General features: G+C 38.3%; 1 protein-coding gene across 3 annotated transcripts; it reads left to right on the forward strand.

Moving 5' to 3' along the window:
- The first annotated feature begins 1281 nt into the window (after positions 1-1281).
- Positions 1282-18039, forward strand: sncgb (synuclein, gamma b (breast cancer-specific protein 1)). 3 transcript variants are annotated; one of them, XR_003691325.1, is made up of 7 exons: positions 1282-1600; positions 5274-5315; positions 5457-5584; positions 7744-7761; positions 8716-8757; positions 9852-11430; positions 17924-18039. XR_003691325.1 is itself a non-coding variant. In XM_028567904.1 (6 exons), the coding sequence occupies exons 1-6, from the start codon at positions 1480-1482 to the stop codon at positions 9858-9860; spliced, it is 360 nt and encodes a 119-aa protein (XP_028423705.1). In that variant the 5' UTR covers positions 1282-1479; the 3' UTR covers positions 9861-12030. The 3 variants fall into 3 exon arrangements, 2 of the variants coding, with proteins under 2 accessions (XP_028423705.1, XP_028423706.1); XM_028567904.1 differs by lacking the exon at positions 17924-18039 and having other exon boundaries at positions 9852-12030; XM_028567905.1 differs by lacking the exons at positions 7744-7761; positions 17924-18039 and having other exon boundaries at positions 9852-12030.
- Positions 18040-18890: the final 851 nt, after the last annotated feature.

Below are 18890 nucleotides of genomic sequence, written 5' to 3' on the forward strand. Positions count from 1 at the left end.
GTAATGTGGCGTTGTGTGTGCAATTTCACCCGCCACAGTGTCCAGTTATTATTTATTGTCGTTATTTTGTTAAATTGTCTTGTTTTGTTGTCTTTTCTGGTTAATTCTAGCATATACAGAAGACGGCAGTATAATTGATAACAGTTGTATGCACAGGCTGCAAGGTGTTTTATGGAAAAGGTATGTATGCATTCAGTGAACGTACATTACTACATTTCTATTTCAAATATGCAGGCCCTACATGAAAAATGGCAACATGTGGATTGTTAATTCTTTTCATATTTGAGACCAAAAAGCTTAAGTTGCTTAAATGCTTAACTAGTCTTTTGCATGTGTAAAGAGAACCATCAGTCAACAATAATGCTGTGTCATGATGTCGTATGTGTCAAGGCCACTAGAGGGCAGTGGGATTCTGTACAGCCAGATTGAAAATATGAGACGTCCTCCTCTCTGCAAACTGCACTGCTCCATATATATCACATTACTCCTCTCACCTTTGTTTTATTAGGTATCGTTATGGACAGAATGCAAAAAGAAATACAGTTGCAGCATCTTATTTTTATTTGTGTTGCCAATTATTTTACTCAGTGTGCCTGTTTTTTTTTTTTTATAGAAATGAAACAAAAATGGAGCTGTTGTCTTATCAACACTATCCCTAGAATTTCTCTGCTGCGGAGTTGGCATGTATGGGAGAAACAGGACGATGGAGGAAGATGACGAGGATGAGGAGGGCAGTTATGACTCATTCAGAAGGAAATGACAAAGCATTTTCTCTCCTCCATACAAGAATACAAATGGCTGTAGGTGCTCTCTTTTTCATTTTTTATTCAATCCAATTCAACTAAATAAATAGAAAATGTGATATATACGGTACATGTAGTCGTTATCAGAAAAAAAAGGATGAAGGAATCATATTTTGGGACTAGTGATTACAGACTACATGACAAAATCTCACAAGTCATATGATATAAAAAATAAATAAAAACTTGAACTGGTTATGTAACAGTGCTCACAAGCTCAGCATCTAGAAAGGTGTATCCAGAGCAATCTGCCAATCAAAATACGCAGCAAACAGCAAGCCGGTGGCTGCATTGAGCATGAGTGAGAATCATCAGGAGAAAGATGGATGACAGGTGGAGGTGTGGCTGAGGCGTGGGGTTGCAGCATGACTTGAAAATGCTGCAGCAGCCGGCTGTCTCTACTCCTCCTCTTCTCTCCCTCTTGTGCATACCGGTTGTTTCCTCCCCCCTCTTTCTCTCAGTCTGCGTGCTGTAGCCCTGCTGTGCGGTCCTCACAGCCCTCTGTTGTAGCACCAAAGGGAGGAGGAGCCACCGCACACACACACACACACACACACACACCAGACACTCACACAGACATACACACTCTCACATCTCACATCATCTCTTCTGCACACTCACTGTAAGCACCAGCCAGGCCCGTTTGGAGAAGGGGAGCCCAGCCGTCTCGTCGCCCAAGATGGATGTACTGATGAAGGGGTTCTCTATGGCCAAGGATGGTGTGGTGGCCGCCGCAGAGAAGACCAAAGCTGGCATGGAGGAGGCAGCTGCCAAGACCAAGGAAGGGGTGATGTATGTAGGTACGTAACACATCTTGTCTGTGGAGCTGCACCGAGTTGTATTAAAAAAGGAAAGTGGGTAAGTGTTGGGGGAGATGCACTCGTCTTTTTGTTGTGGGGTTGCATCATTTCCTTTTTCACCATTTGAGGTGGGGTCCTATAGGTGTCAATGTCTGGGACACTTGTGAGAAGCGACAGAACCGGAGGGAGGAGGAGGAGGAGGAGGAGGAGGAGAAGGAAGAACAAAAGTGGGGATGGACAGAGCACTGGAAGGATACTGCTGCATGACTGGTGCAGGGTTACAGGGTGGGGGTCTGAAAGAGTGAAGGATAGACAGAGTGTGGAGGGGGAGTTAGAGGGAAATTGTAAAAGTTGTAATTGGGTAGCAGGACAGAAGCTGGTGGAGGTCTGGTCTGTCTGTTTTAGGGAAAAAAAGAATAAAAGAGAAAGGATCATGTGATGGAGCTGCCTCAAGCTTATATCACCTTTCCTATTTTATTGAATGGTTTGTAGAGCAGGTTGCAGAGGGACGTCCGGTGATGGACTCATTGCAGTGATGTCCAGCAGTGTCCAGGGACTTGTTTTATCTGCCCTTTTTAATTTACAGAATAGAGTTGGCCTACATATAATACATTTAATATTTGAGGTATAGTCACAGATATTTTAGATAAATAAATAGGTAAGATACATGCATAAATTCACAATAAAGATGCAGACAGAGATTTAAAAATGTTAAAATGCTTCAGATGCTTTGTAGTCACGCCGGGGTTTCCTGTACTTTTAGATTAGCTCAAGCAGCGAATGCGTCACATCTCAAGGTTACCTCGAGTACCAGGCTTTTAGGCCGCCTGAGAGGGGAGGGGCATTGTAAAAGTGGGAGGGTGGGTGAGGAGTTAGCAGAGTGGAAGTCTTTATCGTCGTATACAGTCGCTCCCTTCAGCACTCTGACTGACCGTCACACAGCAGCTTCAAAATGTTAATCATAATGATGAAAATGGGGGGAAAAAAGAGTGTGGGAGGGAGGTGAGGAAGACAGGGCAAGGATCACTTGAGCACTGCAGCAATTTGCTCTCCCATCACCCCCCTCCACCCAATCCTCGTGTTGATGCAAGAATGTGTGATTGTGGCGTTGCAGCAGCAGGATTTGCCTGCCAGTGTGTGCTGCTTTGATGACTAACCACCTTCCTCCCCCCGCAGCTCTTAAAACAACCCCGCCGCCAACCCATCCCAGGGAACGATGGTGGGATGCAGCGGAAGAGACACAGAGAGAAAACAGGGAGAGAGAAGGGAGGGGTATTATGTCAGAAAAAGCTTTGAGCTTCTAGTCTCATGGCTCCTGTTTGAACAGATGGAGAGGCAGAAAGAGAGAGGCAGTTGACATGTAGTGATGGAGGGATGATGGAGGTGGAGGGATGGCACTCACTGGAAAATGAATGTAGGGGGACGGAAAGATGGAGAGAAAAGTAAGCGAGGGGGAAAGAAAATGGACATGCGGATCATAGGGGGAGAAACAGAAGAGGGAGAGAAGATGTGATCACTGAAGTGAGGAGGGTCGATGGCGCCGATAAACCACTGTATCTGCCTGCAGCAGAGTGCATACGTCAGCATGTGAATGTGGGTACACACTGTATCAAGGTCTGCACGCCCGCTTTCACAAACAGGCCAAACCTGGACTGACAGCTGGATGTGCTCTGTGATTAAATTAAAAAAACACGAGTCAGTGAACACAAGCTGCCACAAAACTTATTTTTATATATCTTATTATGGAATTTAGTTTTGTGTTGTATCAGTGGTTTAATTTCTGGTCATCAGCAGAGATGTACGTAATTGCCCGCACCCCTTATTAATTACAATTCATGTTTTCTCAGTGCACATGTGATATATTTTACATTGCTAAAAACATGTAAAAAAAAATAAATACAACCATTGACAGGATTTTTCAATTAATCAGGGACATGTTTGAGCTTTCATCACATAAGGACTGCTAAAGCACAAATCCTCCTTTAAAAAAAAAAAGACGAAAGCCATATATTTGCACATTATTTCATTATTGGGAAAAGCATTCACACACTCTAATCCGTGCAATCTTCATTTATTGAAGCAATCTTTTTATCTGGATTGTCATTTCCTATCAGGATTATTTCAAAATGGCTTTCGTGTTCTGGGTTTATGCTGAGCAGTGTCCTGTGCATTACCTGGATAATTGCATCTGCTTCTGTCCAAATCTTATTTGATAATTTAATTTACACATTTATACATGTACACACACACACACACACACACACACACACACACACACACACACACACACACACACACACACACACACACACACGACAGACAGATCACCACAGGCTCACATGCAGATATTCACAGTGACACTCAGGTGGCTCCCTCTGTTGACTGGAAGAAAGAAGCTCTGTCATTCCTGTGTGTGTGTGTGTGTGTGTGTGTGTTAGGCTGTACTGCAGTACTGCTCAGTACTCAGGCACGTGGCTCATGTAGCACAGGGAGCGTGAGGAGAGATGGAGGGAAGCAGGAGACAGAGAGGACGGGTGGATGCAGATACTGTTAATGGCAGCATCTGTGTAAAAGAGGGAACAGTCAGTGTGCACGAAATCATGTTATTCCGCAGATTTATTCTTGCTTTCCTTACTTCGTTTCTACCTTCCTCCCATTATTCCCTCTCATCTCTTACAGCAGACATTTCCCTCCTTCTACTTCTTACTCTAGCAGATTATATAACCACAATTTAATCTGCTTGGGATCATACTATAATGAGCACAGTGCTGGTGAGCAGAGAGGGAAATGCAGAGAGGCTCTGCTGTTCACAGGATGTTTTCCATAAAATTATGAATTCAACTAAGCTTTATAGAGCTCTCATACACCAAACACTGCTTTATCATGTTGAAAGAATAGAATATTAAACAATATATGAAGACAAAGAAAGACAAAGAAAAAGGACCACGTTCACGTTTAAAAACTAGGGAAACACATCAGTCACACTGAAAGGACGCGGAGTCTTTAAATGTATTTTTAGAAAGAGCAATGGATACTGCTAACCCGACACTGTCAAAAGGATATGTGAAAGTCTTGGGGGGGAACAGCAGCTAAGAAATGTTTTTTTAAAAGAAGGATATTTATCCTTCTTTTAAAAAAAACATGTATTGTACTTAAACTTCTATGATGTTTCTACAACTTTGTGGCAATTAAACTGCAAAAATGCATATCTAAAAATGTGTTTTTCAAAGTGAAAGTAAATGAAATGGGTGAAACCTTAAAACATGTTAATGTCATGTCTTAAGCAACATCCCATTATTACATTGATATTACATTGATATAATAGCCTAGAGGTGAAGCCCTTTTATGATTAATATCAGTTAATAAGCATTCATTTTATTCTCACAACTACAAGATGAGTTACTACATTTAGGCTATTTAATCATCAATGAGCCTAGGTGTAAGGGTATCAAATAATACATGAATGCTCACATCCTAATCATTGCTCACTGATTATAAGACAAAAAGTAAATACAAAATAAATCAACAAAATAATGAAAATATGCATGCATATACAGACTATTCAGTGAAAGCCATAACAAAACATAAGAATTGTAAAATATGTCATTTTTCTATTAAGTAGGAAACAGTGAGTGATTGAATATGAATTTGATTGTATCTTTTTGATCCTCAGGCAATAAGACAAAGGAGGGAGTTGTGTCATCAGTAAACACAGGTAAGTGAAAGCTCTGTAGGCTACCTGCTAGCCCTATTGGTGACCTCCTTACGCACAAATAGGGAAATATACGTGTTTTGTCATAGTACAAAATTTTAGTGTGTTTCAGTTTCACTAACAGTCCCCCACTCTGCATCTCAGTGGCCAACAGGACCGTAGATCAGACCAACATCGTTGGAGACGCAGCGGCGGCCGGGGCCAACGAAGCGTCACAGGCGAGCGGGGAGGGGGTCGAGAACGTCGGCGCGTCGACTGGGATGATCAACCAGGTCAGTTACCATGGTAACGCTGGGTTACAATGGTTACACCCATAGACTGTATAATAAAACTATGTTACACTATACTAGACCACCAACGGCCCCCACAGATACATGTCAGTGTGCAGCACCGTGAAAAGATCTGAACTATAATTGATGTCTCTCTAGTCTCACTTTGCCAGTCCCTCCTCCACAGCACTGCGCAGGAGGGTCTGGCAAGTCCACACAGCCTTCCCGGGATGGAAATAAAACGTGCTTTGGTTTATTGGCATTTCTTTAAACCAATCACAATAGTCTTGCTTGGTGCTAAGCACCGAGCGGAGCCACGGTGTCGCTGCAAAATAGCCTCGGGAAGGAACTTGTTAGTACGTTCAAAGGTTGTTTTAGTCGTTCAACAGCAAAGTCAGATTGGACAGATAGTCTAGGCGTTGATTTCGGTGGGGACGGTGGAGACGGTGGGTACACGTACCTATCAGATTTCGTCATGAGTCATTTTGTACCCACCACTTTTTTTGAAAACCTTTAATAAAGTTCATAATTCTTGAGCGACAGATACCAACAAATCCACAAAAATCTCTATCCCCACAGGGCAGGCACAGATACAGCCGTTCTGCTGCTGCGCTGGCTACACACTTCTCTGTTCACAACACTGCAACAACTGTAACATTGGGATACGTTCTAGGTTGGGGGAGGGGTGGGCGTATACATTTTTATTCATTTACATTAGTAAGCTACAGGACAGCGTCTTTCAAAACATGACCTGCACGAAAGAGAAAAAAGAAAATGAATGCGTCATTGTACCCAGCACTTCTGAAAATGCATTTCCGAATGCATCTCTGTCCCAAGCACATTTCAAACCAAACTGACACCCATGACAGATAGTCTAGCTAGCTGTCTGGATTTACCCTGCAGAGATCTCAGGAGCAGTTAACCATAGTCCTCATAAATCGATCAGAGTTTAAAATTCCAATACAAAGAAAGCGTAAGGTAACGGACATCCACAATTTCTGGTGGCAACAGAGCAATCCCGGAAGTGGAACGTTGTGGATATAGACTAATTCTCTCCAACAAGCTCAAATAGACTCGTAGGTCCAGACCATAGTCAGATTCAAGTTAAATTTTGCCTGACACTAATACTGAATGATCTTTAAGACAGTTGGTCTAATGTCAGCCTGTAGATAGAGCTGTTTCACCATATTAAACACAGAGAGCTGCAGTGTGTAAAAAAAACATTTCCTTTAACAAACTGATATATCAAAGCAGCGCTAAAATTGAAATAAACATGCAATGGTTCTGCTCTTATTTTTTAGGATGCATTTATTTATTTACTGAAATTATAGATAAATAGAATAGAGCTGCAATCAATATCAATTAATTATTGTATTTATTTTGATTAATACATGATTTCATCTATAAAATATTGACAAAATGTAGATATTATTTTTTCTTTCTTTTTTTCATTCTTTCTTTTTTTATCAACAGTCCAAAACCCAAATATATTCAGTTTACAATGATATTGATTTCTGAGACTAATATTGATATTTTGCTTTGTTTTTTGGATATATAAGCCAATGTTTAACATTTTTTTTAAAACAAATCTTGATACAGATCCCTTAGATTTGTGCTAGTTTTGCATTTCTGTAACAATTTTTTGTGTTACTTTATTATTAGCTTGGATGATTTATCAGTCTAGCTTTGCCTAAATTATTCATTATCAGCATTGTAATGATTTATTGGTTATTTTTCTAACTAAAAGAACTGACACAAACATGAGGATATAAACCAGTATGTATTTACACTGTATAAGTGTATTATGTACTGTTTTTAAGCAGATTTAATACCATGCCACATCCATTAAAGCTCACATTTACCCAAAGTTACATTGAAAAGATTTTTCCTGAAATATTTGTTTAATTTGTGACAGTTAACACTGATGGCCCTTCTTCTGCTCGTATGTTTTGTTGTCCTTTTGTCAGATGTTAGATGACCTTACATCTAACTTTTGTGTCTTTCATGCATGTCTTTAAAATAGTTTTTTGATGTCTGTGTGTCGCTTCTTCTGTTATAATTCTGTGGCATTGCTCCTGTCTTGTGTGTTGTTCTGTGTCGCCGTTATTCTTACCTTTTGTTGTTTGTGTTGTTTGTGTGTCTCATCTGTGTTTCCCTGATAGGAGGAGCCTGTATACGAGGTGCCTATTGGACAGAGCAGTGTGGGGTCATAGGTCATGCTGGGGTGGTCTGGGGTGAAGGAGAGACAGAGTGGGGATGCTCTGCATGCTACATTCTAAATGCACCAAGTTTATTATGGTTGCCTGTACAATCTAATCCAATACACCTAATAAATCTGGCTTTTCATGCAGAATTATCACATTTTAAGGTAGGATTAACTGCAGGATTTTTTTTGTATTGGATTACATTAAATGACACACAAATGTACCCAATAAACTGGTAACTCTATTTATATTAGCTAATAGCCCACAACAGACTAAGTGAGCGTCAAGAGGGAAAAGAAAAAAACAGAAGCTGCTGTGATGCTTCCTAAATTAAAATGGACAAATTCCTGCAGTATTTGGGGCTTTGAATAAAAGCTTCCACTGACTGTATAAAAACATAGACACACACACAATGTCTTGGTGAGTAATTCACAATTTTCAACCTGAATATCGCAAACATTTTCTTTTGACCTCTCAGATGCTCACTCGTGTGTGGTTTAGGCAACAATGATACTAAAAGTCTCCATTTCTAACCATGTAGCTCCCCTGTTTAGCGTAAAGTGACATACAAGCTCTCAGCCACATCTCCAGCACGTCGGATAAGCCAGTAAATATATTCATGGCATGCACCAAAGTTACTCTGCGCTGCTCATGCTGAACAAGGCCTGTGCACCTAGAGTCCGTCACTTTTACATGCTGTATAGCTCTAATCAACTAACCCCCTGGGAAGTCTTGAGCATGATAAGAAGAGTTGAGTCAACCCTGCAGCATGGTCTTTGTAGTCTTAACTGCTTTATTTGATCAGAGCTGGAGGAAAACGAAGCCATTGGTGCTTGAGGCTCTCCACCCTGCCATCAACTCATTCTTTCATCCTCTACTCCACCTCTTTTGTGTCAAATTTGTTCTCACTCTTCTTGTTTCCTCTGGCAGGGAGAATATGGAGGAATGGAGCAGGGTGGGGATGGAGGAGAGGTAAGAGAACAAGTTAGACGGCTGCTGGGATTAAGCAGAGCGGATTATTTATAAGAAGCAGCTCAGTCATATCAAATGATGTGTGACACTTGGCTAAGTGCAGCAATAATATAAATGCGGAAAGAAACTAAATACATTGACACCAATTATGATTCTTTTTCATAACTTCATTCAGGTGCTACAGGTGAAATAGTGTATACATTAGTTTAGACTTGAAAGCGTACTTCACCGATTTAGCATTGCTGACATTGTCAGAGTCAACAATGGATAGTTGAACTCTGATCAGATGACAAAAACACAAAATAATGTTTTTTATGCTTTAATTTCATCTAGTCAAATGTTAATTATATAAATGAATATGTGAACTTTAATTTATGGACAAAAGGTAGTGACTGTTCCTTTAACACTCTGAAAGAGAGCATTGTTTAAGGAGTGCTTTCACTTTTGATATTAAAGCACATTTTGCTGCCAATATATTTTTTTGTTTTTACTTTTTAGGATTAATGAAGTACAGTTTTGGATGCAGGACTTAAAAGGGGTACACCAGCAACTTACAATAAATTTATACCATTTCCTTTACCAATTAAGATTTTTTTAATAAAAAATATAATCACGTATTTGTCCTTCTTATCAAGTCATTTTAATCTATGATTGAGTCCCATCCCTTTCATTTCACAGAATAAAAATCCACGAATGCACAAAGAATATATATATATCTTTATCATCTTTACCATTTACTGTATTTTATGAGCAAATTATATATTTTTTAAATGTAAAATGTTAATCTGAAAAGTTACAAGTAACTACAGCTGTCATATAAAAGTGGAGGAGTATAAAAGTACAATATTTCCGTAAAAGTACCCTGAAATTGTACTCAAGTGCAGTACTTTAGTAAATGTATACTTAGTTACTTTTTGCCACTGCTTATGACGAGTGAACGGATCTTGATGGGTATAATATCTGTGGAGTGCCCCTTTAACTTGTAATGTCTTTTTTATTACATTGTGGTATTGCTACTTTTATTCTCAAGTAAAGGATCTAAATATGTATTCAACCACTGACAACATCTTCCTCCTTTCCTTCCTTTCTTCCAGGGGTATTAGTCGTCTTCAGGACCTCCCCTCCCGTGCTCTCCAGTGGTTCCTCGCTCCCCTCGCCTCGCTGTACCAGACTCCAGATGTTCAACATATTTTTTTGTGACTTTACAGAACCAAAATCAACTAAAACAGACTCTTCCGGATGCCACACCTCAGCACCTGTCTCCCCCTCTGCCTCCCCCCAGCAGCAGCCCTCTGCCACCTGTTCTCACCCCGTCTACCTCCCTTCTGATTTTCTGCAGCCTGTAGCTTTTCCTCCACCGCCGTCTTACCCTCGCCAAGCCTGTGTGTTAGTGTCGTCCTGATATGAACCCTGGTGTTGTTACAGTCCCCCACGCCTACCAACCAATAGGGAAACCTCACGCACAAACACACATGTACACACAAACAAAAAGAAATACCTTTATTCCACACATGCATGAAACACACACATACAGTACATACCACAAATGCCAGCACAGACACACACACACTGGGCAAACATGTTAACTAGAGGACTTTTTTTGGGTGTGTAAGGTATGCCTATGCACTCCACAACAATAGCTCACTGAGTGACTGAGGCAGGGTATGAGAGGGTGTGTGATCTGCTGTTTGTGTGTGTGTGTGTGTGTGTGCATGCGTGGCTGCTGGTGTATAAAATATATCAACCAGGGGCTTGTGCAGAGAATCGTGCATTGATGACAGATATCATTCTGTTTTGTGTGTGCAGTAGTTAGATAGCTACAGTAGACTGCATGAACAGATGTGTAGAATGACTTGTCTCGTGTTGTAACTATAGAGTAGCAGCTGTTCTGTGTAGCTTTGTATGGCTTAGTGTGTGTTTGGCCTCGACATTTAGAAACAGGGTTATTTACCAGTAAGCAATAAACAAATGCTCATTTTTCTCAGCAGTTAAGAGTGAAACCTTGAATTGTGTTCATGCGATGCATGAGAAAACAAGAGCAGTTGTTCCACAAGTTGTTACTTGGTTTCAATTTGTCAAAAAAAAATCACTATAACGTTAAATATATGTGGCTAAATTCAAGTGAGAAGACAGACAGATTTTGATTCTTAGATTCTGATTGGTTCGTGGAAATCCCTGACGACTCCTTTTCCACCAGTGTTGCTTTAACTTTGGCAGAAAATAATGTATTCATGTACGCCGGACCCATTCATTTATAGTACTTAAAAAGCTGATTAACTTCTTCAACCCCACAGGTGGGTCTGTCATTACAAACTGATTGAATTTCTGGGGGAATGTGCTTAAATGCTGCACAATAAAATTAGAATAATTCCAAGAAAAACATGTTGGGTTTGAAACATTTCTCTCAATGTAAACATCAAATAGCTTTGATGAAGAGTTAAAAAAACTTGATACAGAATATAAGTCAGACAATCTACTGAAGAGGAAATATGAGCAGCTGATACTGATCACATATTGTTATTGTGTACCGTAGTTGCTTTTTAGTCTTTGTGAGAGTGGTTTGCATGCTATCAAGAGAAACATGCAGTGTGGACATTAGTCAGGTATTCTGATTTCTGTGATGAAAACATTGATTCAGTGAGAGAATCGGTCAGCTAGAAGAACAGCATGAAGGTTCGGGTGTTATCATGGATCAGCTTTATGTGTAGTTCTGTGTACAGCTTGAATTCTGGGATGCATAGTTGTTTTTAAGGTAGTTTTGTATTTCACGAGTCTGAACCTTGGTTGTTCTGAAGCTCCCACCCATCAACTGTCTCAGCCAATCAGAGAATTCCCTTCTCCTCTCAGTCAGTGTGATGCTACCTTTCACAGCTTGTCTGCCCGGCATCAGTGGGTGTCTGTATGCACTGTATGTGTGTGTATGTGTGTATTAACATAGAACCGGTCCAGCCAGCAAAGTGTGTGTGTGTGTGTGTGTGTGTGTGTGTGTGTGTTTCTGGAGCAGGTTTGTGTGTTTTTACTTTGAGGTCTATGGAAACTGATGACTGCATGTTGCCTTATCAAGCATTCTCTGACATTCACATGCATATAGATTACACTTGACACTACACTTGTACCAACACACGCAGCACACTCCAAACAACACACAATCACAATTCCCACCTTAAATACACAAACACAAAATCACACACCATGTTTAAGTTGGCATCAAAGCAGACTCGCTGATTTTATAAACAGTACCAGTGAAATTAAAAAGGTTTTGGTTGAAATCAAGCAACTGTGTCAAGAGTTTCTTTGAAGATGTGGAAGATCGGGAGTTGAGTTTTGATTTTGATTTCATATTTGGGGCTAGATTATCCCGGTAAGGGACCACGGGGAATAAATGAGCTGTGGACTCCAGCTAAATTTGCTTGTTTGTTTGCTTTCTTACCAAGAGTTAAATATAGAAAAGTGATAGCACTTTCACGTCTGTCCGTAAAGTAGATCTGGGAGATGGTTAGCTGATGACATTTATATGACATACTGCATATGAGTTTTTAATGACATTTGTATGACATAGTAGTCTATGACTTTTTATAACTTTTTACTTTTTTATGGCTTTAATGGCATTAGTAGTGCAGTTAAGCATAACAATTATGCATTTTATGAGAAAAGCATAACATATAGTCCAATAGTTAGTGCATACCATAAGGTATTATCCACTCTACTACATACTGTACTACATACTATAAAAATGTCATAAAAGTTGTCATTCGATAGACAGGTGGGGGGGAGTCATATGTCACGGCAACACAACAAATTTCTAAAACACAAACACTAAGAGTTAAAAGTAAAAATGTAAGCCCTTTAAATGTGCATTCATATAATGTGCAAATTCCTGTATGGTGTGGGAAATGTATGTAATTATGAGTTCAGAAATTAATTTCAGTTTGCCAGAGTTACAGTAAAGGTAATTGTGATCCATCCATTTTTTTTACATATTATAATATGACTTTTTTCCACATACTATACGATGACTTTTCTTTGACTTTTTTGGCATACTCTATACTATGACTTTTTTTTTTTTTTTTTTGACATATTATATTATGACTTTTCTTCGACTTTTTTTGGCATACTATACTTTTACTTTTTTATGATTTTTTTCCACATACTATACTATGACTTTTTTTCGACATACCATACTATGACTTTTTTCGACTTTTTTGGACATGCTATACTATGACTTTTTTCGACTTTTTTAGACATACTATACTATGACTTTTTTCGACTTTTTTGGACATACTATACTATGACTTTTTTCAACATGCTATACTATGACTTTTTTCGACTTTTTTCGACATACTATACTAACACTTTTTTCTACTTTTTTCGACATACTATACTATTACTTTGTTGACATGCTATACTATGACTTTTTTCTACTTTTTTGGACATACTATACTATGACTTTTTTTGGACATACTATACTATGATTTTTTTCTACTTTTTTCAACATACTATACTATGACTTTTTTTGGACATACTATGACTTTTTTCTACTTTTTTGGACATACTATACTATGACTTTTTTTGGACATACTATGATTTTTTTCTACTTTTTTGGACATACTATACTATGACTTTTTTCTACTTTTTTGGACATACTATACTATGACTTTTTTTGGACATACTATACTATGACTTTTTTCTACTTTTTTGGACATACTATACTATGACTTTTTTTGGACATACTATGACTTTTTTCTACTTTTTTGGACATACCATACTTTAATCAGGAGAGACTTCCTTGCAAATATGAACATGTTTATTGTACAGGACAAAATATGAAAAATGAAATGTGCAAAGTCTCTGGAGATTAGACTCCATCGAATCCATATGTTATAAAAGGGGTAGTGAACCCAAACATATCCCCCGATGGAGTCCATACACTGGTGGTGGTGATGAAGGCTCCCAGGACCCAATCAAGATTGCCATTCAGCTGACGATCCCCGGAGTACGTGGGTTGAAGGGGAGGAGGCGGGACGCACTCTATTCCTGAAATGACAGCTGACAACCGCAGAGGAGGGAGAAGATTTAAAACAGGATGTCATGCTGTGATTGGCTTGTGATACATGGCTGAATCGGAATGAATTGGCTTAACTAACAAACAGCTAAATCCGATTTTCTGCTGACAAGTGAATGCCATGGAACAGCTGATCAATTAGGAGTGATGAAAAAAGAAATTTGAAGTCTTCCTGTAAGAACTTACGCTGAGCTTCATTATGACTTTTTTCTACTTTTTTGGACATGCTATACTATGACTTTTTTTGACATACTATACTATTACTTTTCTTAAACTTTTTTTGGCACACTATACCTTGACTTATTTACGACTTTATTCAACATACTATACTATGACTCTTTTTGGACATACTATACTATGACTTTTTTTGACATACTATACTATTACTTTTCTTAAACTTTTTTTGGCACACTATACCTTGACTTATTTACGACTTTATTCAACATACTATACTATGATTTTTTATTTTTTTTTTTTACTTTTTTTGGACATACTATACTATGACTTTTTTTGACATACTATACTATGACTTTTTCATGACTTTTTTTCGACATACTATACTATGACTTTTTAATGACTTTTTTCGACATATATAACATAACTTTTTTTCTATTTTTTTTGACTTACTATAGTAGTACTTTTTTCCAATGAAAACTGCTATGTATTATGACTTTCATTAGATCTGGAAGTCACTGTTGCTGTTGTAATGTGGACGTGCATGTGTTGTGTGGCTTTTTGCTATGGTGCGTGTTTTTTTGTGGCTCTTTATGCTCAACTGGTTGGCCACCCCTGTACTATACTATGACTTTTGTCTACTTTTTTCAACATACTATACAATTACTTTTCTTCGACTTTTTTTGACATACTATACTATGACTTTTCTTCAACTTTTGTTGGCACACCATACCTTGACTTATTTACAACTTTATTCAACATACTATATTATATGACTTTTTTTTTACTTTTTTTGGACATACTATACTATGAAATTTTTTGACATACTATACTACGACTTTTTTTCAACTTTTTTTGACATACTATACTATGACTTTTCTTCAACTTTTTTTGGCACACTATAATATGACTTTTTTATGACTTTTTTCGACATACTATAGACTATGACTTATTTTCGACTTTATTCAACATACTATACTATGACATTTTTTCGACATGCTATACTATGACTTTTCTTTGACTTATTTTGGCATACTATATACTATGACTTTTTTCGGCCTATTATACTATGACTTTTTTCCGACTTTTTCGACATACTATACTTTGACTTTTTTATGACTTTTTTCAACATACAGTACAGGCCACAAGTTTGGACACACCTTCTCATTCAATGTTTTCTTTATTTTCATGACTATTTACATTGTAGATTCTCACTGAAGGCATCAAAACTATGAATGAACACATATGGAATTATGTACTTAACAAAAAGTGTGAAATAACTGAAAACATATCTTATATTTTAGATTCCTCAAAGTAGCCACCCTTTGCTTTTTTGATAGCGCTGCACACCCTTGGTGTTCTCTCAATGAGCTTCATGAGGTAGTCACCTGAAATGGTTTTCACTTCACAGGTGTGCTTTGTCAGGGTTCATTAGTGGAAGTTTTTCCCTTATTAATGGGGTTGGGACCATCAGTTGTGTTGTGCAGAAGTCAGGTTGATACACAGCCGACAGCCCTATTGGACAACTGTTATAATTCATATTATGGCAAGAACCAATCAGCTAAGTAAAGAGAAACGAGTGGCCATCATTACTTTCACAAATGAAGGTTAGTCAGTCCGGAAAATTGCGAAAACTTTGAATGTGTCCCCAAGTGCAGTCGCAAAAATCATCAAGCGCTACAACGAAACTGGCTCACATGAGGAACGCCCCAGGAAAGGAAGACCAAGAGTCACCTCTGCTGCTGATAAGTTCATCCGAGTCACCAGCCTCAGAAATCGCAAGTTAACAGCAGCTCAGATTAGAGACCAGATGAATGCCACACAGAGTTCTAGCAGCAGACACATCTCTAGAACAACTGTTAAGAGGAGACTGCGCGAATCAGGCCTTCATGGTCAAGCTGCTAGGAAAACACTGCTACGGAGAGGCAACAAGCAGAAGAGATTTGTTTGGGCCAAGAAACACAAGGAATGGACATTAGACCAGTGGAAATCTGTGCTTTGGTCTGATGAGTCCAAATTTGAGATCTTTGGTTCCAACCGCTGTGTCTTTGTCCAACGCCGAAAAGGTGAACGGATGGATTCTACATGCCTGGTTCCCACCGTGAAGCATAGAGGAGGAGGTGTGATGGTGTGGGGGTGCTTTGCTGGTGACACTGTTGGGGATTTACTCAAAATTGAAGGCATAATGAACCAGCATGGCTACCACAGCATCCTGCAGCGACATGCCATCCCATCCGGTTTGCGTTTAGTTGGACCATCATTTATTTGAGTGCTGCGCCAGATGACCTGGCCTCCACAGTCACCGGACCTGAACCCAATCGAGATGGTTTGGGGTGAGCTGGACCACAGAGTGAAGGCAAAAGGGCCAACAAGTGCTAAGCCTCTCTGGGAACTCCTTCAAGACTGTTGGAAAACCATTTCAGGTGACTACCTCTTGAAGCTCATCAAGAGAATGACAAGAGTGTGCAAAGCAGTAATCAGAGCAAAGGGTGGCTACTTTGAGGAATCTAAAATATAAGACATGTTTTCAGTTATTTCACACTTTTTTGTTAAGTACATAATTCCATATGTGTTCATTCATAGTTTTGATGCCTTCAGTGAGAATCTAGAATGTAAATAGTCATGAAAATAAAGGAAACGCATTGAATGAGAAGGTGTGTCCAAACTTTTGGCCTGTACTGTATATTAGGGCTGTCAGCATTAACGCGTTAATCTATAATATGCGATTAATGGCAGAGCAAAACGCGTACATTTTCCAATCGCATGCCGCCATTTATTTATTTATTTTCACTTCACTCGGCTTAACGTCGTGCCTACTATTTTGACCCTTTGCCGCACCTTTACTTATCATCAAGCTGTCATACTTCCTCCTAATACATCCTAAAAAAATGTTTGTCAAAACATGTAGCCTCGTGGTGCATTCACAGTAATTGTAAAATACCATTTTCCATCTGGTGGTTGTTTTTGTCGTTCAACAGCAATTTACTGGTGAAATAAGTTATTGTTATAGTTATTACATTATTATTAAATCTTTCATTTTGACCATGGCCTTAACAATAAACAAGTTCCTGACTGTTGTTTAGTATCCTTCTTTTTTCTTCTTCTTTTCTTTACAGTAAATAAATAATAAACTAATACAAATCTTAAAGTCAAGTTCATAAAGTAACTTTCTTTGCATTCATTTGATTCCCAATCAAGATACACTGGTAAGAATTGCTTTCCATTGTTAATATGTACTTAAAAACAGTTCTGAAATGCAAAATAAATAGAATTTTAATCATGTGATAAAACATGCTTAATCGCAATTAACTATAGAAATTCAGCGATTAATCGCAATTTAAAAAAAATAATGGTTTGACAGCCCTAACATACCATGATTATTTTCAAATTTTTTTTCGACATACTACACTATGACTTTTTTATCAACTTTTTTTCCGACATGCTATACTATGACTTTTTTCGGCTTATTATACTATGACTTTTTTCCGACTTTTTCAAATATACTTTTTTGATATACTCTATGACTTTTATTTGATCTTTTTTGACATACTATACTAAGACTTTTTTTTGCCTTTTTTCAACATACTATACTATGACCTTTTTTTAGACTTTTTAGGACATACTATTACTTTTTTCCGACTTTTTTTCAACATATTTTAATATGACTTTTTTCGATTTTTATCGACATACTATACTATGACTATTTTTTTTACTTTTTTTGACATGCTATACTATGACTTTTTTTCAACTTTTTTCCACATGCTATACTATGACTTTTTTCAACTTTTTTCGACATACTATGACTTTTTTTGACATACTATATTATGACTTTTCAACGTTTTTTGGCATACTATTACTTTTTTCAACTTTTGGTATAGTATAGACATACTATACCATGACTTTTTTCGACATACTATACTATGACTTTAGGTTTGGGTTTTATCATGGATCAGCTTTATGTGTAGTTCTGTGTACAGCTTGAATTCTGGGATGCATAGTTGTTTTTAAGGTAGTTTTGTATTTCACGAGTCTGAACCTTGGTTGTTCTGAAGCTCTCACCCATCAACTGTCTCAGCCAATCAGAGAATTCCCTTCTCCTCTCAGATTGTCTGCCCGGCATCAGTGTGTGTGTGTGTGTGTCTGCATGCAATGTGTGTTAACATAGAACCGGTCCAGCCAGCAAAGTGTGTGTTTGTGTGTGTGTGTGTGTGTGTGTGTGTGTGTGTGTGTGTGTGTGTGTGTGTGTGTGTGTGTGTGTGTGTGTGTGTGTGTGTGTGTGTGTGTGTTTCTGGAGCAGGTTTGTGTGTTTTTACTTTGAGGTCTATGGAAACTGATGACTGCATGTTGCCTTATCAAGCATTCTCTGACATTCACATGCATATAGATTATACTCGACACTACACTTGTACCAACACACACTGCACACTCTAAACAACACACAATCACAATTCCCACCTTAAATACACAAACACAAAATCACACACCATGTTTAAGCTGGCATCAAATCAGACTCATTGATTTTATAAACAGTACCAGTGAAGAAGAAGAAGACCAGTGAAATTTAAAAGGTTTTGTTGAAATCAAGCAACTGTGTCAAGAATTTATTTGCAGATTTGGAATGTAATTTCACATTTGGGGCCTAGATTATCCCGGTAAGGGACCACAGTGAATAAATGAGCTGTGGACTCTGTGGAAATTTGCTTGTTTATTTGCTTTCTTACCAAGAGTTAAAAATAGAAAAAATTGATAGCCCTTTTATGTCTGTCCGTAAAGTAGAGCTGGGAGCTGGTTAGCTGATGACATTTTTATGACATACTGCATATGAGTTTTTAATGAGATTTTTATGACATACTGCATATGAGTTTTTAATTACATTTGTATGATATAGTAGTCTGTG

The sequence above is a fragment of the Perca flavescens genome, chromosome 21, assembly GCF_004354835.1.
Source record: "Perca flavescens isolate YP-PL-M2 chromosome 21, PFLA_1.0, whole genome shotgun sequence".
NCBI lineage: Eukaryota > Metazoa > Chordata > Actinopteri > Perciformes > Percidae > Perca > Perca flavescens.

Excerpts from the sequence above, each read along its gene's own strand:
- sncgb (XM_028567904.1), top strand. The coding sequence starts at position 1,480 with ATGGATGTACTGATGAAGGGGTTCTCTATGGCCAAGGATGGTGTGGTG. Across the intron at positions 1,601-5,273 it reads GGAAGGGGTGATGTATGTAG|GCAATAAGACAAAGGAGGGA; the intron begins GTACGTAACACA and ends TTTGATCCTCAG. Across the intron at positions 5,316-5,456 it reads TGTGTCATCAGTAAACACAG|TGGCCAACAGGACCGTAGAT; the intron begins GTAAGTGAAAGC and ends TCTGCATCTCAG.